The sequence below is a fragment of the Mastomys coucha genome, unplaced genomic scaffold (assembly GCF_008632895.1).
Source record: "Mastomys coucha isolate ucsf_1 unplaced genomic scaffold, UCSF_Mcou_1 pScaffold3, whole genome shotgun sequence".
In the NCBI taxonomy this organism is placed as follows: Eukaryota; Metazoa; Chordata; class Mammalia; order Rodentia; family Muridae; genus Mastomys; species Mastomys coucha.
The window spans coordinates 9,288,900-9,316,034 of record NW_022196909.1 but is presented as its reverse complement, the minus strand read 5'-3'; the positions used below and the strand labels follow the sequence as shown (position 1 = coordinate 9,316,034).

The 27,135-nt window shown below is 43.3% G+C and overlaps 1 protein-coding gene across 2 annotated transcripts in view; it reads left to right on the top strand.

The window, feature by feature from the left end:
- The window catches only part of Sobp (sine oculis binding protein homolog), a 169,032-nt gene that overhangs the window by 40,994 nt on the left and 100,903 nt on the right, over positions 1 to 27,135 (top strand). For both annotated transcript variants that reach the window (XM_031348519.1, XM_031348518.1), the window contains exon 4: positions 11,317 to 11,468. In XM_031348519.1, coding sequence (XP_031204379.1) covers positions 11,317 to 11,468 — 152 coding nt within the window. The remainder of the gene's footprint in view (positions 1 to 11,316; positions 11,469 to 27,135) is intronic.

Below are 27,135 nucleotides of genomic sequence, written 5' to 3'. Positions count from 1 at the left end.
TGTAATTAGAATTATTTTGGGGCCATTTGTATTCTTACATTTGGGTGCTGTTTAAGTTTCACTGTGGAGTCCCAACCTGTTTACATTGTTACTCTACAAGATCAAACCTCATTGCCTTTCTCCTGCATCCACCATCCATCCATCCATCCATCTGCCCATCCATCCATCCATCCATCCATCCATCCATCCATCCATCCATCCATCTATCCATCCATCCATCCATCTGCCCATCCATCTGTCCATCCATCCATCCATCCATCCATCCGTCCGTCCATCCGTCCGTCCGTCCGTCCATCCATCCATCCATCCATCTGTCCATCCATCCATCCATCCATCCGTCTGTCCATCCATCCATCCATCCATCTGTCCATCCATCCATCCATCTGTCCATCCATCCATCCATCCATCTGTCCGTCCATCCATCTGTCCATCCACTCATCTGTCTATCCACCCATCTGTCTATCCATCTGTCCATCCAACCATCCATCCATCCGTCCACTAATTCATTCATATACCCTGACCTATAGGTTGCTGCATGCTGGCTATCAAGCCTCCCCAGCGAAGGAGACACATGATGCTCTCTCACACTATCTAATGAGACCTGTAGGTACAGAACTGGATTTTTTCCAAACTCTGATCCATCTTGCTGGAGTAACATTTCTAAACACATCTTTGACCCTGCCACGTCCTGCTGAAAGACACACAGGAGCTTCTTGTACCTTTGGAGTAATGAATTTGCCATTCATTTGCCTCCGATAATCAGAAGACACCTCGTTCAGCTCCCATTTGCACCAGTATCATCTGACCTTCACACCGTCTTGGTTGGCTGGATGCCTTCGGGAAACCCTGCCTGCCCATTCCTGGGTCCTGACGATCTTGGCTCCTCCACTTACTGCAGTAGGCATCATCCTGCTTGCTGCAATGAGTCACAAACTTTCTGCCTTTCCTCTTGCAAGTAAGACCAAGTATAAATCAACCCAGTGTCCTTTACCTACTAGCTGCCTAGCATGAGTACCTCTGTGTGAACCCTTAATTATTCCAGAAAACACACCTTTGTTTCCTCTTTCTATAATGACATAGGATAATCGCTACATAATTAGATACTAGCTATAAGAGTTTCCTTAGAAAATTGAAAAAATTAATTTAAAATTCTATCTCTTTTGTAATTTGAGCTAATATGCATTAATTTCTTTGACTTATTGGAACCAAGTTTTAGTCTACATGTAAAGAGATCTTTCTTCTTTTAGTTTCTTCTTTTAGTTCTATATTTACATAATTTCTCCCTTCCTCCCTCCAAACCCTCCCATATATCCCTGCTTTCTCTCTTTTTCAAATTCATTGCCTCTTTCTTTCATTAATTGTTACATGTATATGTGTGTGTGTGTATATGTGTGTATATAAATACAACCTGTGCCGTCTGTATAATGTTAACTTGTATGTATATAATTTCAGGCTGACCATTCGGTATTGGATAACCAGTTGGTCCATTCTTCCCTGGGAAAGATTACATCTCTCACTCCCAACATTCCTTAGTCACCCGAAGTTCCTTGTGTAGGTTCCTCATGGGCTTTCCCCTACTACTGTTAGCATGTCCATTGTTCTTGTTTGGCTCATGTTTAGGCTGTCATATTGTGAGCCTTTATAGGTGTAGATTCTGACATTATATAATCTCGCTGCAAACTCCCTGGTTCTGTCGCTCTTACAACCTTTCTACCCCCTCTCCTACACTGTTTCATGAGCCTTGGGTTCAGGAGTGTTTTGTAGATGTGTCGAATGGAATTGGATTCCATAATGCTGCATTTTTGTTAGTTGTAGCTATCTATAATGGTCTCTCTCTGCTACAAAGACACATTTCCTTGATGGGGGGTGAAGACTACACTTATCTGTGGGTATAAAGATAAATGTTTAGAATATAGTAACGGATTGTGGTGGTTTAGTAAAGTCATAGTTGTAAGTTCTCCTCCAAGAACTATGGGTAGTCAGCTAGGTTCCCAGTACTAGAATAGTTTCCCCTGTTAAGTGAGTCTTAAATTTAATTAGAGAGCCGTTGGTTACAGCCACAGTATGTGTGCCACCACTGCACCCTAAGAGTTATTGTGCGAGGATGACCATTGTTCTGGTTCATCACCATGGTTACGGTTCAGCTCCGTCTTGGTTCATAGCTGACTAGGACTCTTACTTGCTTCCTTCGTTTGGAAGCTTGCGTGTTGCCTTCTGGTACCAGAAAAACTTTCCTGAAAGGCATTGTATCTTAAGCAATAGGGATTTATCTTCCACTCTAGTGATAATATTTTATTTGCGACTTAAGTGTTGCTCAATTTAGAATAATGCAGAAAGCTCATATTCTTGAAATTAGTTCAAATCTACGTTCAAAAGAAAATTGGTGATATTTTAGGTACCTCAAAGACTCGTATGTTGATTTTCTAGTAATTACTTTTTCAACCTGTGGCCGTACAATCTGACAGAAACAATTGAAACATTTTATTTCGGCTCAAGGTTTGGGTCCACTATGGTGGGGATGACAGAGTGTCAGAAGTGTGTGGCAGAGACTGTTCTCATCGTGGTGAATCAGCAGGCAGATATAGCATGCTAGTAGCCAGGGGCAGGTCTAAGCGCCCACGGCTAGCCTCCAGTGACCTCTTTCTATCAGCTAGGCTTCCTTCTCAAGAGTTTCACAAACTCTCCAAAATCTCACCACCAGCTGGGGAGCAAGCTGCAAACTGTGAGCTTAAGGTGGGGCGCTTGGATTCAAGCCAATAGACCTTTATCATTTAATCGCATCTATTCCTTTAATTGAAACTACACACATGAAATTTTAGTAATTTAGGCTCCTCTCTTCGGAAAGTTGTGATTGTTCAGTTTTCAAGGTGGCAGACATTTAGTTGTTAACTCTGATGCTGTTTAAAAGAGCAAACTTCTTAGGCACTTAGAAAGATCCACCCATGTGTGGATTGTTAATATAATAATTACAAAAATTGCAACTATTAATTACAGAATATCTGGCAGTGTGGTGATATATTTGGCAACATCTTGTCAACTATTAATTCAAACATTTTTTTTTAAAAAAAAGAATACGTGTTTCAGTGAGGCTCTTATTAATTTCAATGGCTTTGCTCTTAATCTGAGATCGTGAGATCTAACTCGTTCCTGGATTGTTCCTTGTATTCAAATACAGTCCGTAGTTCTACAGAGGTCAGCTGTGGGAAGGGTGTGGCTGAGGAGTCAGGTGCCTCTCCAGCTTACACTCTTGTCTTGTGACTCTCATTTGCAGGAATTCTTGGACTGTTTCCTTTCCATATAACATAGCAGTAGAGCCGTGAGCAGCACTACCTCATGGGTCCTCCCACTTCCCCCAGCTAGAATGGGCAACATGAGTAAAGGGTGGAAGCATTACACCATAGGAAGAGAAATCAGGGCATTGAATGGTGGCGTTTGCCCCTCACCAGTGTCTCTGTCTCAGTCTCTTTGATGAGACATAATGAAGCATGCTGTGTTTCATACGGTAGCCACTTAAGTTTGCAAAGCAATGCTCGTTAGACCTCATTTGCATAAGGAATTCAGCTGTCATCAGTGGATCTGCCTCTTGCTTTTCGCTTCTAGCAATTCCTAGCTATATGCCATTCTTTCCTAACGCTTTCATATCTGCTGTGCTGAATGCTAGCACCCGAAAAAGACTCCGAGGACTGGGGAGATAGCTCAGTCTGTCCATTGCTTGAGGACCTGAGTTCAGTCCCCAGAAGCCATTTTAAAAAGGTGTGGTAGGGTTTCTATAACTCATTGGGGGGCTGAGGGGGGGTGAGTAAAAACAGGCAGATCCCTGGAAATATCTGAGTAGCCAGCCAGTCTAGCCTAACGCTGAGCTCAGGCCAATGAAAGATCCTGCTTCAAAGAAAATGTGTTATCTTCTTGAGGATGACTTCTAAAGTTGTCTTCTGGCCTCCATAGACATGCACATACATACATGCATGCACACAAACACACATATACATGCACATGCATACATACATACACATACATTAACACACATATACATGCACATGCACACACACGAACATACATATACTTACACATGCATACATACATGCACACACATGAACACACATATATGCACATGCACATGCATATATACACACACACATCAACACACATATACATGTGCATGCATGCACACGAACATACATATACTTACACATGTATACATACATACACACACATGAACACGTGTATATGCACATGCACACATATATACATGCACATGCATACGAACACACACGCACATGTATACACACATGCATGCACACACACAAACACATATACATGCACATGTATGCACACACTAACCAGAGGCTTCTTATGTTCTTGCTTCCCCCACTTCTGTTCCTTTGCTCTCCTCACTGGACCCTACCTTCAACCCTCTCCCCTTACCTGTTAATATGTGTTTTTCAGAGCAAAGCACTGAGTCCAAAATATAAATATGATTTACAAATATATAGAAGCTCTTTGCTTTGAGGAAATTTATACTTCATAGTAAGATATAATAAAGCCTAATATGTGATCCCTAAGTGGTTGAAGTTAATATTAGAGGGCAATTGAGGGCTAGTTTTTGAAGCTAGGACATTCATAGTAGCACCCTTGAAATTAGGTGTGCAGGTGGTCTCCCTTTCCCACATGGAAAGTCAACCGGAGCCACGCCCCACTGTGATTCCTCCTGAGAAGATGGGTGAGGATACTGTTCGCCTGTGGTTAGAATAGCTGCTTCCAGCATGCGGATTTCTTATTCCTCAGCACCAACATGGCGCTTGCTGCCACCAGGTGAGACGGAATATCTGCAGCACATCTGTGTCTCACGGTTAGAAGAGTAACACTTGCACCGTGGGCCTTTAACTTGTTTGTTTTAAAAAATCAATCAACATGTATTGATTGAGTAACACTTCATCTGTCTCCTCAAAGACATTTGACCTTTCTGATTTCATGCTAAATCTACCTGCATGCCTCTGAACCATATGTTTGTCCGTAGCCTAATCGGTGGTAGCTTTTGTTCCTTTTTTGGGGAGGGGGGATGTTCTTGCAGATGCGGTGTCATCTTACGTGCACTCAAAAGCCCTGGTCTCGAAGGTAGAGTAGGCAAGAGCTTGGCCTCTGGAATCAGGTGAAGGCTTCCATGTAGGCTTTCTGGGCAAGCTGGAACAAATCACTTCACCTTTAAACTTACTTTCCCACCTACACAGTGGGGATAAGGTTAGTAGGTGCCCAGGGGCGGGTGGTTGCAATTAAGATTAAGTGATGGAGAGGAGGAGGGTAAGATATACTGTGGCAGCAAGTCAGTACTGAGTGGTGGGTAGCCAGGACTTCCTTTTGGTGCGGTCTTCAAGTTTCCACAGCCCTCCTTACAGGCTCACTTCCAGAGCCTGCGGAGTTGTAAAGAAGCTCCTATAGGAGCTTGGTAGAGCAGTGGTTCTCAACCTGTGGGTCAGGTGACCTTTCACAAGGGTCGCCTAAGACCACCCCAAAACACAGAACTTACATCACGATCCAATACAGTAGCAAAACTGCAGTTATGAAGTAGCAATGAGACTAATTTTAAGGTTGGAGGTTACCACAACACAAGGACCTGTATTAAAAGGTCACAGCGTTGTGAAGGCTGGCCACTGCTTTAGAGACCTTTAACTCTGACTGCCTGAAGATCTTTAGAATGGAATCATTGCAAGATGAAATTTCATGTTTCTTTTTTTTGGTAAATAAACTGAAATGAAGAACAAATTTAAACTCTAGTTTTGCCTACCTTTAGAGTGTGTGTGTGTGTGTGTGTGTGTGTGTGTGTGTGTGTGTGTGCGTGTGTAATAGGAAGTGCATACAGAGGAGACAGAAGACAACTTTTGAAATTTGTTTTCCTAGTGCAACTTGGGTATGGAGCTTAGGTTCTTAGGCTCGGTGGTAAGAACCTATATTAGCCATGCCGCCTCTCTGGTCCACACCCTTTATTCTGTTCTTAAATTAGCTGTTCCTACAACCAGATTGAAAGACTTCCCCTCGTCTCTCATTTCACAGCATGGGGAGCACACAGTAGTATCTTCAGGATACTTTGCAAGGTGTCTCAAATATACTTGAAGTCCTAAAATGATTATTTGAATGTGTACATTCTAGGAGATAAACACCACCAGTAATTACTTTCCCTTTTTTCCCCTCAATTTTGAACTCTAATGAGAGTTGCAATTACTATTAGAACATAGTCGCTCAGGGTCCATTAAGGCCCTCTTGATTTTCTTTTCTTGCTTATCAAGAGGGTCAGTATATGTGTTCACTGCTTCAATTGAAATGGCCTAGGATCAATGACCAATAGACATCTTTATTTTTTAAAAGTCGCCAGTCAAGGCAATTGCTCAAGGCCCCCCCAGAAACATTCCATTTTGTCCTCTAAGCTATTTAAAAAAATACAATTTTTATTCCACCTTAGAATTATTAATCTGGACTTTTAGTTCTGGAATATACAGTAGGAAAGCATCTTATAGTTCTCTGAACATTAGACTAGAAAGCAAATGCTACAAACATTTTGCTTAATTAAATGCTAACGAGGTGGTACCAATTTTCATGATTAATTGAAACATGCATATTTGGCTGATGTATATTTATACGACAGCACATGAAAGTTTTATCACGGTATACAAATTGTCCGCTTTGGGAATGCCGTTTAGTGCTGTGAACACTTTGCCTTTGTTGCTACTGTGTTCATTATGAAAACTATACAGGCTAATTGCTGTAAGATACTAGAATATAAGCCTGTCACATGGGTCTTCAGTGATCTAATCCCAATTCTCTAATGGCACAGACTTCTAACTACATAGAAGATAGAAAATAAGATTTTATTTAGCTTGAAGATAGTTTTTAAAAATGAAGCTGGGCAGTGGTGGTACCTGCCTTTAATCCTAGCACTTGGGAGTTTGAGGCCAGCCTGGTCTACAGAGCGAGTTCCAGGGCAGCCAGAGCTACACAGAGAAAGTCTGTCTCAAACCAAACCAAACAACCAAACAAAAACAAAAAACAAGGAGAAACCATAAGTAAACATTAAAGTATTAATAACCATCTACTTAGGAAAATGAGCTCAATTGCCCAGCCTTCTACGTGGCCAGGGGGAAGCATGCACGCCCTTCCCAGCTATTGTAGTTTCTCTGCTATTGCTGGGTTAAAATACTCCGAGCAAAGGCAAATTGGGATGGAGAGGTTTTGCTCCAGGTCAGTCATTGAGGGAACTCAGTGCAGGAGCTCAGACAGGAGTGTGAAGCAGAAACTAAGGGAGAAGGCTGTTGGCTGGCTTACTCAAGGCAACACCCACAGTGGCCCAGGCCGCCTACATCAGCAATCCTAATCATTCTGTGGAGACGCCCACAGGAGGACTCCTCAACCAAGGCTCCCTCTCCCATGTGGGTCTAGATTGTGTCAAATTGACAATAAAAATTGGCACACCAGACTTCAAGTTAAAAAACAAACGAACGAAAAACCAAACAAAAGGCTGTATTAGTCAAGAGTAAAATTTGGCTGTAATTTCTTAAGGAAAGTTCACTGGTTAGGGGTAGCCACTGTGGCAGGATTTAAGCTGTGTTTTGACTGACAAGGTTAATTTAATCATCAGAGTTCCTTACATGTGGAGTTAATATAATTGGCTCTTATGAGACTGGAATACCTGCCATGTGTGAAAATATTTTTTGTGAACTTTTGGAATAACCCACTTATCAGACTCATGTTTGGGTTGTTCACTGTTGAGAACTTTGATGTCAGGAAAGGAGACATGGCCATCCCCCGGCCCCTTCCCGGAGCTCTTGCCCGTGAGAAGCAGAGTGGATGGGACTACTGATTTAATGGGCAAGACAGATGCTAACTGCCATTCTACAACTTTTGTAAGAAACATAAGTGTCTTAACTGCTCATAATGTAACTTCCCTGTGAGGTTACTTCACGAGACTCACATGTTTTAGGATTGTTTTGATGAACTGTCCTCGCCACTCTTTACACCGTGACAAGTGACTGTCACTGGTGACTCTGGAGTGGAGCTGGAGAAAGGCCCAGGTTTCCCTTGGCCCTACACATACCTCTGTCTTCCCCAGAGCCAGACCCCTGCCTCCTACAGCTGTACCCTTTGCCCTTCCGAATCTCTGCTCTAGTGCATTACAGCTAAAAGAGCCAGGACGTTTAAACTCTCATGTTTTCTTTCTCAGAAAGAAATTGAAAGGAAGGACTGCCAAGGGAAAATGAATGTGTGTTCTCGAGTGACTCCTTGGGAAGTGGGGTCCTTGTTGAACTGTGAGGCCAAGGGATGTCCGCCAGGACATTTTTCCTTACAGGTTTCACCAGAGCTGAGATCATTACCAACCCAGTCATTCGTGAGAGCTCTGCCATGTCATCTTCTCTTTCAGGAACTTAGACTTTAAGGCAGCGTGTCAACTGGGACCATAGGAACTATTAGTGCTAGTTGGCATAGTAGTGATGGGTGGTCATTTTAAAACTACTAGTAATCGAAGAAAGCAATTTACCTGAGGTCTCTTAGAGAGCTTTTTGCTAACTTCTCATGCCATAAGAAGTATCCATTCATAGGTAGGTGTCATATAGAAATCCTATGAAATAGGATGACAGCTCTCTGAATAGAACACATCCATCCAATGCAGTAATTATGTTACATTTGAATTCATATCATTGACTTTATTTAAAGGATGTTATGTTATTAAAAATGTTTACTGACATCAGAGGTCCTCTTTTATCCTGTCTTCTTTGATAGTGAGCCATAGATTCCAGTGTGTGATTTGTGAACTAGTTGTGTTATTAAAATGACCGTGTTTATTCTGTTACAGTGGACAAAGTGCGGCATGTGGCTCTGAGCGAACACTTGGGGAGAAAAACCCTGCCACTGAGTCACACATTAGTTTGTTCCTAATTTTGCAGGCTGATGACCACAGTGCCTCAAACCAGATCTTTTCCCTGGAAGTGGGATGATTGTATGACAGGCTCTATGAGCCATGTATCTATCAACAGCCCAGGGGTCAGGCTCTGCTTAGCAATTAGTCTCTTGGGGGTTCACTCAGAAGTCAGACACACTATACCAGAGTTTGTTGGGGATTTTGTGATTCCCGTTCATGTCTGAATTATGAATCTGGGTTAGTACAAAACAGAGTCTATAAAGAAGGATTGTTGCTAATGGTTGCAACTAGAGCTCATATGTGTGCACATAAATATCCATGTACAGACATACTCATGCACACACACATATACACACAGACACACACAATATATATATATACTCAGACATACACATGCACACATATACATACACACACACACATATATATATATATACACTCATACACATGCATACATATATGCACATACACACTCACACACATGTGCACACATATACACATAATGCACATAATACTCAGGTACACACATATGCACACACATATGAACATATACACATAGGGACATATACATGTATATACATATACACATACATACATATACACAAATATATGCACACACACTCAGATAACAGATGCACACACATAATACACATATACACTCAGATACAGTACATATACATATGTATATGTATACATACTCACACAGACACATACAGACATAGGCACACAATGTACAAACACACTTAGATACACACATATACACACATAACATGCTTGTACAAACTCAGATAACACATACACACACATACACATATGTACCACATACACACGTAATGCACATATACACTCAGATACAGACACATGCACATAGATATGCACATACACACATGTGTACACAGATACACACATGTTTATACACACAGATTCTGACAACACATTTACATATATATATATATAAAACCTAGATAAAGACACATACACATGCATACCCATACATGCATGTACACACTCAGATAATGCACACACACATGTACACACTGCGCATATACACTCAGATACATATATACATATATGCACATACATCACATACAAACGCACACAGACTCATACATGCACATATATACTTAGACATTCACACAAACACACTCAGACATGCACATACACCACGCACTTGGACACATACATGTATACACACATGCAGACATACACACATGTACACACACACTCAGAGTCAAATGAGAGGACAGAGAACACTACTCAAGATACACTGAAAGCCCCCAGGAGGCAGCAAGAAAATATTTTTAAGAATTTCCAACTTTGTTTATTTCCCTAAAAGAGACCAATATTCCCAATCTCAGTCACTTGAGTGCCACCAGCCCAACCTTCCTTGCTCTCTGCACTGTGGTTCAACTTGACATGCTTGATTTAATTTATTCTCTTTGCTCTCTTTAACAGCCCATCTGTTTTAGGCAGAAATGGATGTGACAGTCGTGCTAGCTTATGCTGGTTTTGTTTTCTTCTCGTAGAAAGGGAATGACCTGTAGCATTTCCAATATTAAAAATACTTGCAAACCATCTAGACCCCATCTGAGCACCCTTGTTGATATGGTTGAGGGATCTTCCTAGAGCTGAGGGACACTCCCCCCTAACCCCAGTCTGGCTGAGAAAAACCCTGGAAACCTCATACCATACCCTCTTCTGGAACCCACATCAAACAGAGCCAAGTTAAAGGAGGCCTGGGCTACCCTGCAGTCACGGGGCCTTGAAGGCTCACTGTAGGAGGGTGCCCTAAGCCAGGCCTGCTTGCTATCCGCTGCCAGAACTTGGCCATTCACAACCTTTCCTTTTTTGATTAACCACATGGCTTGGGGACCATGTTGTGACAGTAAACAGTAGTTCTATCTACGATGGGAGCGTGCATGGTGTTGTTGCTGGCCCCATGACTGTTCACATAAGGGGACCGCACGGCACACACAGGTTTGCATGACCCAAATCGCCCCACCTACTGCCCGTTTTGAAGACTTTCCACACGACCCTTGAGGAAATGGGCAGTTTATTTTCTAAGTTCTTCCTTTATCACGAAGGCTGGTTTCACTAGGCAGACTGAGAGGAGGCTAAGTACTCCTGGAATAGCTTTGTAATCATGGTCTGGTGTCTGAGTAAAATGTCTTTTGGAAACAGGTACACCCACAAGCCCCTGAGGACAAAAACCAAACAAATGTACCCTATCGCTCCAGCTCCCCTCTCCCCCCCGCGCCCCCTTAAGATTGTTGTACCTAACTCCATTAGAAAATGGTGAGGTCTGGAAATTGCAAGCCGACCCCTGGGAACTCTGTCAGGGTCAGGGTGTGTCTAAATATGAAGGGATGTTTGCTTCTGATATGAACGTTTTTCTTATACTTTTATTATAGAAGATGATGTGTCAAATGTACAAATAATGTGTGCCTGGTGCCAGAAAGTGGGGATCAAGCGCTATTCCCTGAGTATGGGGAGCGAGGTGAAAAGCTTCTGCAGCGAGAAATGCTTTGCGGCCTGCCGGAGAGCCTACTTCAAAAGAAATAAGGTAAGCCATCTTAGAGAGGCTGCGGGCCACCCTCGTGTGCGCATGCGCCTCCCAGCCCTAGCGGGACACCCCGTGGCCCTGCCCCCCTGTGTAGTTTTTATTTTGTTTTGTCCGTTTCTTCCTGTCATGCTTAACTTTTTGGAATAAGATACCCCATCCTAACATACCTTGACTATCATTTTCTCTTGGTTTGGTGTTTGAGTTCTGAGAGGTGAGTGAGCCTGAGGAAGAACTGAAGTCCCAGCTGGTACCCTAATCTGAAGGCACAGTCCAGAGCCTTCCAGGGAGACATAGCAGAGGAGAGCCAGGCATTAGCAGCAGAGAGAGGCTTTAGTCCACACACACAGAGGGGATATAGCTGCTGCTTTTCCAAACCATGACGCACAGAGTCTAGTCAAGACAGAAAAACTGTCAAATCTCCCTTGACACAAGACGTTAGAGTTGATTGATCATGACAAGAGGGGCAATAATGAATACATACGCTAGCACTGCTCGCTCATGAGAGTAATGGATTAGCACAGGAAGAGCCGTTAGTACAGTTTTGACTTCTTTGTTTGTTCGTTTTAAAAGATAGTCTAGGTCCGAAGATGGGCTAAAAGGATAGTGTTAGCTAGCCACTCTTGCCGGGAAATGGGATGCATGATGTCTTAACAAGCACATACACACACCGGCACATGAACTTCCCAATTCTAAAGGACTTGCTAACGCCATTTGCCACCAAGTACTGAAGTCCATTTCTAGCCTTTGATTATTCCTCACTGATCTGTAAAATGTCCTTACTTCATGAAAGCACCCACATTTTGCTAGGCATTTGCCTCTCCCTCTGTAATACAAGATAAAAACCTGCCCATTCTCGAAGCAAGAACTTGCCTTTTTAAAGTCTGCAATCCTGAATGCTAATGATGGCTCGCTGCAGTGCACGCACCTCTACAGCAAATAATCTCCTGCAAATCTGGGTCACGTTCATTCTGCCAGAAACCATAATGCCCGAAGAATTAGGCTGCAGAATTCAACGAGTTGGAATTTTAGTAGCAGTCTCTAAGAATTAGGATCATGATCTCCAAAGGAACTAGGAGACAAGTAAGGGAATTGCCTGGACATCTTTGGGGACAGTCGAGAGTAGGGTGCACTGTCCCTCGGGAGGGGATTAGGATGATCTCCAAGAGCCTGGGGCTCCCATTCTCAATGCTGAATGCCGAGAATAACAGTCCTCAGAGTGGGCCTAGCCATTTCTTTTTTAAAGCCCTACTTACAGCAACAAAATACTTTGCATTCCTCCACAGAATATGGCTGTGGAGCAGGCCCTTTATTGATATCTCTACAATATCGATGGACTGCTGGCAGAAAGCAAGGCCAAGAATGCAGTATCACAACTCTAATGATACCACTTACACTCTGTAGTAAGCCCTTGAGAACAGGCGTCTCATGCCACGGGAAAAGCAATCCAGAATACACTGTTAGACAGTAGGTGTATGTATGTATATGTATATATGTACATGTCTATGTATATATGTGCATGTATATGTATACATCCACATATATTAAAAGCATATTGTGTGGATAAATATATATATCCACATATATTTTAAAAGCACATATATATATATGCATATATATGTATGTGTGTGTGTGTGTGCTTTTTCAAATATTGTGATAAAGTTTAAGATCAAACTGAATTATAAGCTTCCATAGCATGCATTTTTGAAAGATGGCTAATGGGAGCTGATTGAAAAAAAAAAAAGAAAGAAAAGGGGAAGGAAAGGATATGACTGCTTCTAGATATGGTGGAGGAGAAAGTTTATTACAGATGTGTGGGAGAGCAGAGCCAGAGGCAGACACAGCTGGGAAAGTCCAGAGTGGACATGGCCCTGAACCATGAGGGGGAGGGGAAGGAAGAGAACCCTCTCTTCCTTCCAAGTGCAGGAGCCAGGAGGCCAGAGGTACAAAGAGAGCAAAAGGAAAAGGGATAGGTAACCAAAATGTCTGGATTACATAAGGAAGAGCCAAGTTCAGGGTAGAGGGCGGGGTACGCCAGCCATACCCTGTAACAGGTAGGGCCTGAGGGATGCTGGGAGAACCAGGGTAAGACTTAGTATTTGGAACGTATAGGAGGCACAATCAGAGGTGAGGCAAGGTCCATTCAACTTTACCTCCCGTGAGGAGCTCCTGGCACGAGTCTCTAGCATCTTGCAAACCTGGGGAGTCGCTATGGTTGGACCTAGTGCATAGGTCTTTTGACTTTGCCTGTTGGCCTCTGTGGCCCCTTAGCGCACATGTGACCTGTCTTCTCTCACCTTCTCTCCTGTTTATGTATTCCAAAGCTCTGCCTGTTCAATTTCTCCAAATAGAGAAATAAACGTCTTATATTACCTGCTGGGTTCTGTTTTTTCCCCGAGTGTTATCTCTGAAACAAAATCCTATTGCATTACTATAAACATGTACAGCTGCTGCATTTCTGTTAACTGATAGGATTTTTGTGGTCATTTCATTTAGGGATTAGGTTTCCTAATGGCTTGTATTAGATCCCAGTGCTGCATCCGGCCATTTCTAAGAACTGCTGTTACAAGCCCCAGAGCGTTCCCAACTGCAGACACTGGCAGATAGCTACATCTCATCTTGTATCATTTAACAGAGTTCTTAGTTTTCATCATTAGAACTGTGGACCTCATCTTAGAAATTCTTCCCATTTCTATATAACAAGTTTCCCCCTCCCCGTGTTTTTAAATACCAAGAAGTAGATGGAAAACAGCAAATAATGCATATACAGAATAGAGTTTTGTCTTAGGTATAGAGTAGATGTTTTTTAAAATGTGAAATTAACTATGCTGTAAATTATGCTTTATAATGACAGCCCATTTCTTGCTGGATAGCATGCTGGGATCTAAAAATGGCCTCCAAGTTGAACTCAAATTGCACGCATAACTTTACAAAGGAAAACCCTCAGACAAGGTAGATAATTAGGAGCGGTATTCAGCAGGCCCCTGTTTTGTGTCTGAGCAACACCTGCATTTGTGAATGTAAATTGGACAGCTGTGCTTGGGCCCTGGGCTTCCCTCCCCAGAAAAGCCTGCGACTACAGGCAGCATGGCATTGCTGCTAAAAACAAAGATAAAAATAGCCCAACGCTCAAAGTGAAGGCCTATGAAAATACACTTTTTAAATTTCATTTGCTTCTCAAGCCTTTCTTTTTCCTTGGGACCCAGGAGGCTGAAAAAAAATGTCACATTCATCTCTCATAAAACTCAGCGCTTTAGAGTCAGGTGAGCAGGTGAGCAGGTGGAAGCCAAGTTAACCAGTTATGCTGTATTTTAAACTGAATTCAGATTTTCTCGAGAAGTTATCTGGATGGCTCCAAGCATATAGGCATTTTTGTACGGTTCCTGCTAACGTTCTGTGAGAGGCCCATGAGTCACTTACAGAATCCATGCAGCTACGAGTTTACACATTGCAGGATGTTGGCTCTGAGATGTGGACAGTGTTAATTCATCATGTATCTTATACAAGCCAGACTTCTACAAGGTTTAACTGCTGACTCAAAGATTTTTAAGCCAGTGTAGGAGGAACTTATGTAGTCTACAGGCACTGGACATTGGTGTAGGACATTGGGTACCAATAGGAGGGGCTTATGTAACCTAGGGGCATGGACATTGGCTACCGATGGCATATCAATCTCTTTATTTGAGGCAGGAACAACTTTTCTCCTTTTTCCTCCTTTTATTAAAAGTAGTTTCTTTTTTTTTTCTTATAATATATTCTGACTCCAGTCTCCCCTCCCTCTATGCCTACCAGTTCCTTCCCCCCTCCCCTCCCAACCAGATCCACTCCATTTCTGTCTCTCACTAGAACAGAACAGGCTTCAAAGAGATAGCAGCAAACACAACATGATAAACCATAACAAGATAAAACAAAAACCATCACAAGGCAAACCAACCGAAGGAAGAGAGCCTAGAGCAGGCACAAGCATCAGAGACCCTCTCATTCACACACTCAGGAGTCCCATAGAAACACTAACTCAAAGCCACAGTGCATACGCAGAGGACCTGGTGCAGGCCTGTGCTGCCCTGTGCTTGCAGCTTCAGTCGCTGCGAGCTCACATGAGCTTGGCTCAGTTAATTTGGAGGACCTTGTTCTGTGTGAATGTGTTCTCTGTTCTGTGTGAGTCCTCTCTGGCTCTCACACTCTTTCTGCCTCCTCTTCTATGGGGTTCCCGACAGGGACAACCTCTCAGAGGGCTAATAGCTCACTTTTTTTCCAACCCCCTTTTTGAGGCCGCAGAGACTAGGGCTTGAGAACATTTTTACCCTAGAGTCATGAGGAAGAGTTGGGAGGTTATAAACCTCTCGACTGCTTTTGCAATCGATGCAGAAGCACTCAGTTTAACTTGCTTTATTTTTATTTTATGTTTGTTGTATGTGAATGGCTGTTTTGCCTGCATCTATGTCTTTCAGATCTGGAGTTACAGATAATTGTGAGCTGCCATGTGGGTGCTCGGAATTGAACCAGGTCCTTTGGAAGAACAGCCAGTGCTCTTAACCACTGAGCCAACTCCCTAGCCCGAGTTCAACCTTTTAATATCAATATTACTTTGTAAAATGGCAGAGTTCCTAAAATGTTCCTTTTATTATCCCTCTAAAAAAGATCTTAACAAGACTACAAAAAACTACTATTGAATAGTGTTTATTTTGTCTTTTTTCTTTTTCTTTTTCTTTTCTTTCTTTCTTTCTTTCTTTTTTTTTTGTGAGAAGTAAATACCCTGTTGTCTATAAACTAGTATCTAGAAAGGAACCAGGAAATCAAAACTGAAGGGAAATGGCCCATTTAAGCCAAGGATGACAAGCCTTGTTCTTTCCTTGTTCAAGCCTCAGGTTCGTAGTGTTCTGAACAGTATTGGAAATTAATAAATACAGACTCCTAAGAGCATCGACCTTTGCTTCCTCCTTTGCTTCCCATGGATTGAGACAGGGATAGATAGATTCCTCTTCAGCAGATGCTGTAGTCCCCAGTGCACCATAGTGGTGTCACATACAGCGAAGATCATAGATGCTAGAGATGGAGATGCTTGCAAGTGATGTCATTGCAGTTTCCTGATAGTCACAGACACTCTGTGTGGGGAGTGCAATAAGCATTTGTTTTACTGTCAAACTATAAGCCTGGGTGCATCCCAGTGTTTTATTAGAGGTCTCTTTTAGAGGGAACCCATCACTAATTAGCATACATCACAGTTTTTGTCGTTATATTTTATTTATACATAGAGCTCTTGGAGTTTTTGTTGTTGTTGTTGTTGTTGCTGTTGTTTTGGTTTTTCAAATTAAACTTAAGCCTAGCCTGAAAAGATTTTCTGGTTTCAGACATAATTATGGAACCCAGTAGTGTAGAAGAAATGTGTAACAATCTCTCTGCTAGGATACTGGTTAACCTGTCCAGTTTTTATTCTTTAGATACGTGCAATGTTTAATTGTGAAATGGCTGTCATTCACAAAGCTTTGAGAAGGACATTAAGAAATTACTTGCAGTTAATGTCCTCTAACTGCCTCCCGAGTCTCAGGCCAAAGACTTGATTCTGCTTGATGTTTGCACATTGGCTTGCAAGTAAATGAGGCCAGAGCCAGGGTTGTTCTAGTAGATTTCCCTAGCTTTTATTGGGCATAGGGAAGCTTGCAAGATCTGATTGTGTGCATTTGGCCTGCCCATGGCCTTGGCTCTTCAGTCTTATAAAAACCTTCCAACTGCTTAGCATATAGGGAAGCTCTCTCTACAGCCCTTCAGTTTGTAGGCTGGTGTCTAAGTTCCCTTGGACACAGCAAACAGGGACGTCCTCAGGAAGCTCTGGGAGAAAAACAACTAAGCCAACAGCTTTCTTGGCTGTTGGAAAGGAATATTAGTGAGCTGCTGTAACTGGGAGTCTCTGAGAGTAATAGTGGAGGAGAAGCTCTGGCAGGTGAAATGGAGTGTAGGTGAGCGTAAAGCTCGAAGCACAGGCTTCAGTGGAAAGCCAGAGGGTGATCCAGGACAGAAGTTCTGCAAGGAGGCGGGACACAGCGCCCTAAGAATGCCACCACAAGCCTCCGGGATAGGCACAGATCTTTATATTTACCAGGATCCTTGAAAACTTGGTGAGAATTGTGGGTGTAAGGGAGACCTGCGTACAGTCATAATGGACAGGTGAGTTTATCCTGAAAAGAAGGGCTTAGCAAACACTTCTGTTTTCTAACGGGCTTTGGAGCTTGTGAGGGGAAGCAAAGGATCCTAACCTATTATCCAGAATGAATACCAACTTCTAAATTCCACCGAGTCTTTCAATTCAGCGTGAGGAGGTGATCAAGACTCTACACATCTTCAAGACTCCGTGTTCTCAGTGAGGGAAAATCAAGCGTAGGGATCTTTGATAAATCTGACACTAGTTTCCTGCTGATTAGTCCGTAAGGCTGTTGCCACGTAGGCCGGAATGTTAATTTCCAGACACAGTAGACCTCTGGCTCTCCTTCCCCTGATAGCTAATGCTGTTCCCTTAAATCAAGCCTTTCTCATCTGAACTGCAGGTAATTATCCAATCCGTTGAGGAGGCACTCTCCCTTTTAACATTAACCACGGTGTCAGATTGCATCAGCCGCCTTGTGTCCCAGTGACTTCTGCTACGTGGAGATAAATGTGCACATTTGGAATTCCTAGTCTGCCTGTTTGGGCAGTGGGCAGTTCAATAAACAAACGATCAGGAAGGGATCTATTTATTTGTGCTGTACATTCTCCTAATTGATCCAGTCGCATGCCGAGCTTCCTGCCTTAATACTAATAGTGTTTGGTTTATTCGAAGAATGAGTACTGAACAAATTATGTGAGGAGTCATTTTGTTGTGTCTCTCTCCTCCTATCCTGCACTCGGCCCCAGTTCACTCCCTGAGCTTGCCGGCTTCCAGGTTCACTCCCTGAGCTTGCCGGCTTAAAAAAAAAAAAAAAAATGCTTCATGAAACCCATTGGTAAACAGTGCAGGGGCAGAGTTGGGAAGTTTTGTGTGAGCTAGCCAGAGAAACCAAGGGAAAATGATCATGTGTCTTCCTGGGATTGAAGTCACACTCTTGTTAATTCATGCCTTGCTAAAAACGTGGAATATCTGAATAAATGCATGCCAAAGAGGCCTGGGGGCTCACACCGAGATATTTTAAGATAGTTGAATGAGCCCAGAGTTTTTTTTTTTTTTAATAGACATTTGCAGGGTCTGATTGTAAAATCTAGTACACCCAAGAAGGTCATACACACCAGATCCCAAGCTTTGGACGTGCCCAGGGTTATTTTTAGTTTCCCTCCATTTTGTGTAGCCTTTGAATCCATGAGTAAAGGTACAGACTGGGCAAGCTGTGTATAACTCTTTGTTCTTTGGGTTCCTATCTTTCAGCTCACATTATCATAGCTTGGGATAGAATAAAGAAAAAAAGTTGCTTTAAAAAGCCACTTAATTCCTGTCGCTGCATATCAGATTGCATGGAAATTCCCTATGCTACCATCCACCCTTAGGAGAGCTGTGTACACAGTGGAATCTAATGTGTGTCAATGGATGCAGGCCGGGCTATATACTGCTACCTGCCTGAGAAGGCTAACCAATAACCATGTGAAGCCATAGAAAATGCTTACACCCTACTATAGTTTACTGAGCATCCTGGGTAAGCCATACTTCTATAGTTGTTCACAGAGATGGAGATGATCAGAGGCTGGGCATGGAAGTCAGTATCCAGTAAGCCCAGAATCAGGCTCAGACTCACCAAGTCAATGCTGATACTTGCTCATGTGGGGTCATTTGTTTGTTACCTTTCTGTCTTTTGTGTCTAGTAGTAGGAATCGAAACTACGGTGTTGCATAGGCTAGGCATGAACATGTCACTGAGAGAGAGAGCCCCAGTTTTAAAATATTTTATTTTGAGAAATGGTCTCATTAAGTTGTCCAGACTGGTCTTGAACTAACCAAGTAGACTAACTAGGCCTTGAACTTGTGATTCTTTAGTTACTTTTGTAGTTGCTGTTACAGGAATGTGCCATTGTACCTGGCTCATGCTTGTTCAATGTTTGATTGCTGAATTTAGCCGAGAGATGAAATGATCTTTGGTAGTGAGGGCTGTTTTTAAGCTTTGTAATATTATTAAAATAACATTTGAAGTGATGAGATTAAGCCCAAGAATTACATTTATTCAAACATGCAGTGTCTTTGTGAGTCATCCTCCAAAGGAAAAGTAAGTAGGGGAATAGAATCCACTCATGATTAAGTCCCTAAAATGTCAAATTGCATGGTGTTAGGAGCCCTGATTAATCCTTGCATGGTAAAATATTCCTCATTAGTTTGCTATGGCTAAGGGTTAACTACTCTATTATAAATTCAGATATTAATGTATTTTCTACTTAATTCGTCTCCAGATAGAGGAAATATAGTTAGTAGATGTGAATTTTTTACTTCCAAATGTACTTTGGAAACATTATAGTGATTTATGAGAGAGCTTTAGAGACGGGAAGGAGAAATCATTCATAAATATGGTGAAATGTATTTAACCACTTTTGATTGTGGGGAAAAAAACTGCCTTGACTTTGAAATGATTATTTTTCTACAGCAATAGAATTTATGATATAAATGAAACATTTTACATACAGCTTTTAATCATACACATTTGAATTTTCTCTTAAATTTATTTTAAATTATCTCTTTTAACGTATAATTTTTTTGACTAACTCATTAGCATTAAAAGCTACACCCTCCCCACTAAGAGTATTTTGGAGGTTCAGAGGGTAGTAGGCATTTGGAGATATGTATGACATCTAAAATATCACCAAACATTCATGATAAAGTGCTGATTTCTGTATAGATCCAATGAGAGATATTATCTTGTAATATGTCTTGATAGAATAATTTATAATTGACGTATGGTGAAAAGTTTTATGATTATACATGCAATATTCTGTCTTAGGGATTTCTGGAGGTTCAGTTCTGCATCTGTAAGGAAGTATATTCCTTAAATTGCTGTAACGTAGTGTGCATCATTGATGCGAAAGACAAGGGGGGATCTGCCAGGTAGAAAATAAATACCTCCTTCTTGCTCTCATTTGTTTTTATTCTAGAAAAAAAAGCACTCTTAAGATTTGTTACTTATTCATCTAATCTGTCTCTAAATAAAATAAAATAAAATGCTAAAATCCAGAAGTGATGGCTCATGCCTGTAACCTTAGCATTTGGGAGGTAGAGACCGGAGGAATAGGAGGTCCAAGCTACCCCTGGCAATACAGGGGTTTCAGGACAGCCTAGGCTACATGAGATCCTGTCTCAGAAAGAAAAATCAAAAGATAAAAATAAAGAATACATATATTCAGAGTAAAAGAGAAGACCTGTGCCTTAAAGGGACTCTTAAAGGAAGCTATATTCCAGTGGGTAGATAGATAATTTCCTGTCGTGATAAATGCCATGAGAACAGGTGGAGAGATGGAATGGTCAGTGATGAGTTGCTTTACATCTTGTGACTACAGATGCCATCTTGGAGGAGGTGGCACGTAGGTAGGGACAGAAGGAAATGACAAAGCTAGTTGTATGACCGGCTTGTAGCAGCAGGTGCCAGCAGGAGTAGGAAACTAGAGGTCCTAAGGCGGAAACGGGCGTGGCAGTTTTGAACCGCCCAGGAAGGGCGGGGTGTCTGGGGATGAATGATGCAGGTGGCTAGGAGCCAGGCCGTGGAGCTGGAGAGGAAGCCTTTTGGGGTTGATTCTAAGTGCAGTGCAACCCCAAGAAGTTGCTGTGTGGGGTCGTGAAGTGATCCAATTTTGGTTGCTGATTGAAGTTCCATTAAGGCTGTGATCCATTTAAGAACCCGCGCGCAAACGGGATTTGGAAAGTAAGAAAGGCAACAGAATTCCCATCAAAGTTGGGTGTGCCTGGTAATAGAAAACTAAAAATATCTTATTTGCTGAATTATTCATTAGTAATTATGAAACATTTCCCAGTAGCTAAAGTCAAACCAGTTCAGTGGTGTTTCTCTTTTAGGGGCGGAGCTGAGGAGGAGGAGGGAGCGAGGAGGGACAGTGCTGGCTAGAGTGTAGATGGGCCCACCCCAGCCTGTGGGAGAGGTCAGGGCAGGCACTTCACAGAGAGCCACTCCGCTGGAAAGCCTGAAACACCGTAGGCTTCTGTAAGGCTGCCTCCAGAAGCAGTACCATGGGAGGAAGCAGCAATGTTGAAGGACCATCGCTGGGTATAAGGATTACTCTGGAGTTTATGTTATCCAAAAAAAAATAAAATAAAATAGATGTAGTCCGGTAACTACTATAGTATGTCCTAACTGGGACTGGTTTAAATAATAAAAGACATCTGTGCTTCTGAATTAGTTCATACTTTGGGGTAGCTTGACATGGAGGTGCAGCAGTCTTACCACAGCGCCTCTGTTTGCTTTTGCCGTCTTTGTATTGTGGCAATTCTGGGAGTTTGGTTTCTTTAAAAAAAAAAAAACAGAGAGATATTTTAAGAATATATTTTCATTTTAATCCCAGGTTTTGGGGCGTGAGGCTACTTTGGCTGTACACTGCAGTGGACTATGATTTGCCTCGTGCTCTAGCAGAGGGGTGGTTTTGCCAGCTACAGATAGTTGCTGCGATTGTGTGATGTTTGGAATTCTGGGAACTTTTCCGTAGGTGTAGAAATGCTAGAGCCCCGAGAGGCAGGCTTGGTGATTGTAGGTCATTCGGGGGGGTGTGGTGTGGGATGCCGTGTGTCATCCATGCTCAAAAGAGGCATGCTCAAAGAAGAAACCAAAGGAAAGAAGTTAGATTCAGGGATCTCTCCCTCTCTCTCTCTCCCTCCCCTCTCTCCTTCCTTCTCTCCTACCTAGTGATGGGGGTGAAACAGGTGTGGGGGAGAATAAATGGAAAACAAAGAGAACCCACAAAGTGGCAAAGGTCAGCTACAAGAATTAGATTCAGGGATTTTCCTAATTCCTCTCCCTCTCTATCCTTGTTTCTGTCCTATCTAGTATTAGAGAATGAAATGGGGGGGGGTAATAAAGTGTGAAGGATAAGAACCCACAAAGTAGCAAAGACCAACTACAGCACAGTGTTGGCTATATTCCAAGGCAAGTGCCCACATGTCACGGAGCGGCTATTGGCAACATGAGGACTCACGGTTCCCTCGTTCTCCCATGAGTGACTGTGTCCTAACATTTACTGCCCACACCACACCAGAGGCTTATCCCTGAATGAGGGGATATGGTGAGCGTAATAGAATTCTCTGGTTAGTTGGAACAGATTTGAGCTTTCCTCTGATGTTGTGTTTGTCTCCCCCCCCCCCCCCCCCCCCCCCCCGACCCCACTAAGTTCCACAGGCTACGCGAGGAAGGGCAACTGTGACACTAAAAGTCTAGGAAGAGAGAGGGGACCCAAGTGACAGCTGATGGCAGGGGCTGGCACATGTCTGGTAGAGAGGAAGCCATGATCTCAAGTTATGTCATGAGGTTGAATTCCTCATACACAGAATATGTTGTGTCTATCTAGTCTTATTAGGTTGATGTAATATGGAATCTAAATGTGGATTAAAAGTTTAAACTGTGGTCAGCACTTGGATCGCTTCAACGAATAACCTCCTGTACTCTAGACCAGCTGTTTGTGAAATCCAGTTTTTAGAATGGTTGACATTCTTCGCTGTTTTCAGATGTTAGAATATGGGATTACACAGAACTGAAGTACTCTGTGGTTAGTTGTTACTGTTCTCTATTCACGGACAGTAATAAAGGTATGATTCAAACAGAGAGCCTGGTGCATAATGTATTTTCATTAGTGTAAAGAGCCTGGGTTAGGTTGACCCGGTAGTATCCTGTGAATGGAAAGGCAGATGTTTGGCCTGGATGTGTGAAGGGATGAGGCTGTGCTTTCAAGAGCTCACCCCCCTCACACATTAAAGTCACTTTCTCTGTAGCGCTAAATCGTGTCTGCCACAGGGGAAGGCAAGCAAAGTGTTCAAAAAACCCAGGATGCATTCTGACACTGGACACATCATGTTCGGGCAGCTGGGAGAGAGAGGCTCTGAAAGCTGCAACATTCACAGATCCATCTCCAAATCATCCATCAAGGGTTTGCCAAGCAGCTTTTGTGAGTTAGCACTGGGGTGGTTTGTTGTGTTCGTGGTGGCCAACAACAACCTGGCTCCTACCCTCATGAGGATTACAGACATTCCTTTAAACGATGACCCAGATGGCAGAGTTCACTGTGTGGGGAGTGAGGCAGAGTGCTGTGAGAGCGTGGGCATTTGACTAGTCAGGTCTGGAAGGCAGGAAGTGATGCTAAACTTGGAATATGTAGGATGAAGCTGTTAGAGAGAGAGACAGAGACAGAGGCAGAGACAAAGATAGACACAGAGACAGAGACAGGGAGACAGAGGCAGAGAGAGACAGAGAGGCACAGAGAGACAGGGAGACAGAGACACACAGAGGGACAGAGTGAGGAAGAGACTACTGGGCCGAGGACACAGCAGCGTGTCGCCCTCCTCAGCCATTGAGTTCTTCCCCTCAGCCTCACCTATTTGGTGAGTTCCAGGCCAGTGAGAGACCCTGTCTCAACAACAACAAAAATGTGAGCTGCACCTGGAGAAGAACACAGGCTTCTGCGTGCAATCATATGTACCCACATATGTGCACCGTGTACACATGAACGTGAACATACACGTACAAATTGCATGTACAGGTATACATGCAGACTCACAGGGGAAGAAAATCAAGCAAATAAAATGTCCCCCAAACCCTAACTCTTGAATCCACTTGTTTGGGAATTTATTCATCCTGCCAATCAACCCCAAGCTCCTAGGGACTGCCGTCCACCTGCTGGCATCACCTCCCCTGAGTTTTCACTTAGCTTCATGGTCTGTACTGTTAGCCACATTCTTAATAAGATCATTCATTTCATAGAGGATAGACAGCTCGGAACTCCTAAAGGTGGGGGGGGGGGCACTTTGGAAAAAAAAAAGATAAGAGCAATGATAACTGCAAGGGAAATGGTTTAAATTATCAAATATGTCAGAAAGCAACAACGAAAACAGACAAGATTGCATTTAAAAAAATGCACTGGCGTAGATGAGGGACTTTGGTGGTTTGAGACCATGGTAATGACCGCCTGACACCTGTGGGGTTTGATAGAAAGACCCACAAAAGGGCACGTGTCTGTCCACCACACTGGGTTCAGAGAGGAGACGTAGTTCTATTGTATCTATACCTAGTGGTGATACCACAGCTATGTTACCACTGAAGCAGACAGGAAGTTCGATAATGAGTCCCAGGACAGAGAAATGCTGGCTGATGCTCAGGTCCCCAGACTGGACCGAAGTAATCAAGAAGAAAGGGCGTAGCACATCTTCCGCTGCAGTGACGGAGGGTGAAGTCTGTAGTGTGGTAGGAAGGCACGAATTCCCCCTCCTTTCTTTGTAGTCTTTGTTTCAGCCTAGGATTACCATGATAACTCTGTAGAGATGTCATGATAAACAGGCAGGTAAGTGGTTTAGATGCCGCCTAACTGGGTGATGGGCACATGAATATTCCAAACAAGAGGTGTCTGCCTTGCTGCTCAGGATGCCAGATGGAGGAGCTGGCCCTTGCCAAGGCTACCCACACCTGCAGCTGCCTTAGGTGGCTGTGAACTGCGAGGGGGCCCTGCAGTTCAGCTGGGGATGGCAGCCCTCTCTCTGGTTGGAAAAAAAAAAAACCCGCATAGTGACAGCCATTTCCCAAAGAGGCTGATTTTAACACTGTGATGGAAATGGCTAACAGCAGGCTGAAGGTTAAAGTAAAAAACTTAAAAACCATAAAATCTGCCCGGAGGCTATTTAAGCAAACTGTTTCAGAGGCACAGATGGTTCATATACCTCTGAGCCAAAAAACAGAAAGTAAAAAAGGGGACAGGGAAGCTGGCGCGATTAAGCAGACAAGTATGAAAGTTTTATTAGTGCTAAAAAGGCATCCTTTAGAAAAGTGAAAAACCTGTCTTGGGAGCTCAGAAGACAAGCTAAAGACCAACCGGAAACAGAGGGTAAAACGGGTGACCTTTCAGAAAGCAAGCTGAGATGGGGGACACTCAGCGTCGTCGTCGTGGGCACTGGATCTCAGAAGCTGGGCTTCATGGCAGTGATCAGAGGAAGAGACGTCGTACAACGTCAGGGGTGGAGCCCGCCCTGCGTCCAGTTTTGACGGAGAGCAGATTTTATAAAGGTTGGGTACGACCTACATGGGAACTTGACTGTCCAGGCATTATGAGTGGATTAAAGAAACTGAAGTGCCAGGGAGCAGAGGGAGCAAAGCTGTAATGGAAGTAGATGTTGCTGACAAGAGCCACGGAGCATCAGAAGAATGTTTTAGGGATACAGTTCTCAGGGGCATTCGCTTACACACATGTGAGCTCGCACTCAGCGCACACAGAAAGCCTGGGTTTTGTGAGTGATGACTGGGAGTCCTCCAAATCTTCAGAGAAGTTAGATGATGGGCAGCCTGCTGGGGCAGTACAGAGGCCTCAGGATCACCGTTCAAGGAGCCTCCCCTGAGGAAATGCGTAAACAGACGGACAGACAATACTTACGTCTTGAGTTAGCCTTCAATATAAATCTAAATAAAAAGTGGCCAGATATAATCCTACTGAAAGTAAAGGGGCCGCTCCCATCTCCTCAGCAATTTCACTTAATTCACACAGAGTCTGCTGCCTGCCTTCATGGGGCCCTTGAGGGAAACAGAGAGCAAGAGACAAGAAATAGAGGCTTGTCTTGGATTAAGAACCTGGGTGATATTCCTCAGAGTAAGAGCAAATTAGAGGTTTTCCCTTCCCAAGGGTATGTGTTAGGAGCAGTGTTACCTAACAGAGAGACTGCTCATTTGGAACTAGAAACCAAGGGGAGGGCTTTGCTAATTTCCTTGCATGGCTTCCACTTGAGAACCCACAGATAATGTCTGCACTGGCCACCCTTCCAAGCCCATAAACAGCCTTCACCACTGTATCTTCCCAGCATCCTAAGAGGGACCCCTGGTCCAGGCCACTGGGGGCTCACTGTGGTATCATCTTAGAAGGAAAGAAGTCTTGTATATGTTTGGCTGTACTAAGGATCGGTTTTCAAACAACAGATAAAAGTATGCTAAAGCTAATGGTGATGACTGAGCTGTGACCCGCTTTCACAGGAAACAGGTTCTCTACCCCTCCTAACCCGATCTTATGGAGGGCTAATGCTAAACTTTGAAGGAGTTGACATAGAGAATTACATACATACATATGTATATAAGTAATTAAGTTCCAGGTTACACACACACACAAGAAACAAAAGACTGCACACTTGCTGTGCTGGGGACAAAGGAACTAACAATACAGAGGCTACTCTGCTCTAACTCTACCCTGCCTCTTGACACTCGGGCAACCTTCCCATCAGTGAGAGGCTGGGTCAAACTCCATGGCAGATGGCTCACTACACAGCACACATATTAATCCATAGAGGCGGCCCTGGAAATGCAAGCAGGTTGCTAATGACCATGGATAGCCTTAGCGAGCTCTTTCGGCTCCCGTCCTCAGGTACTCCGGTGGCATGCTTCAGGGGTCAAGTGGATGAGCTTCTGGGTTGGGAAGACGTTTCCCCTCTTTGTGTTGGTCACATGACTTCAAGCCCAGCATCAAGGGAGCACGATTAAAAGAAT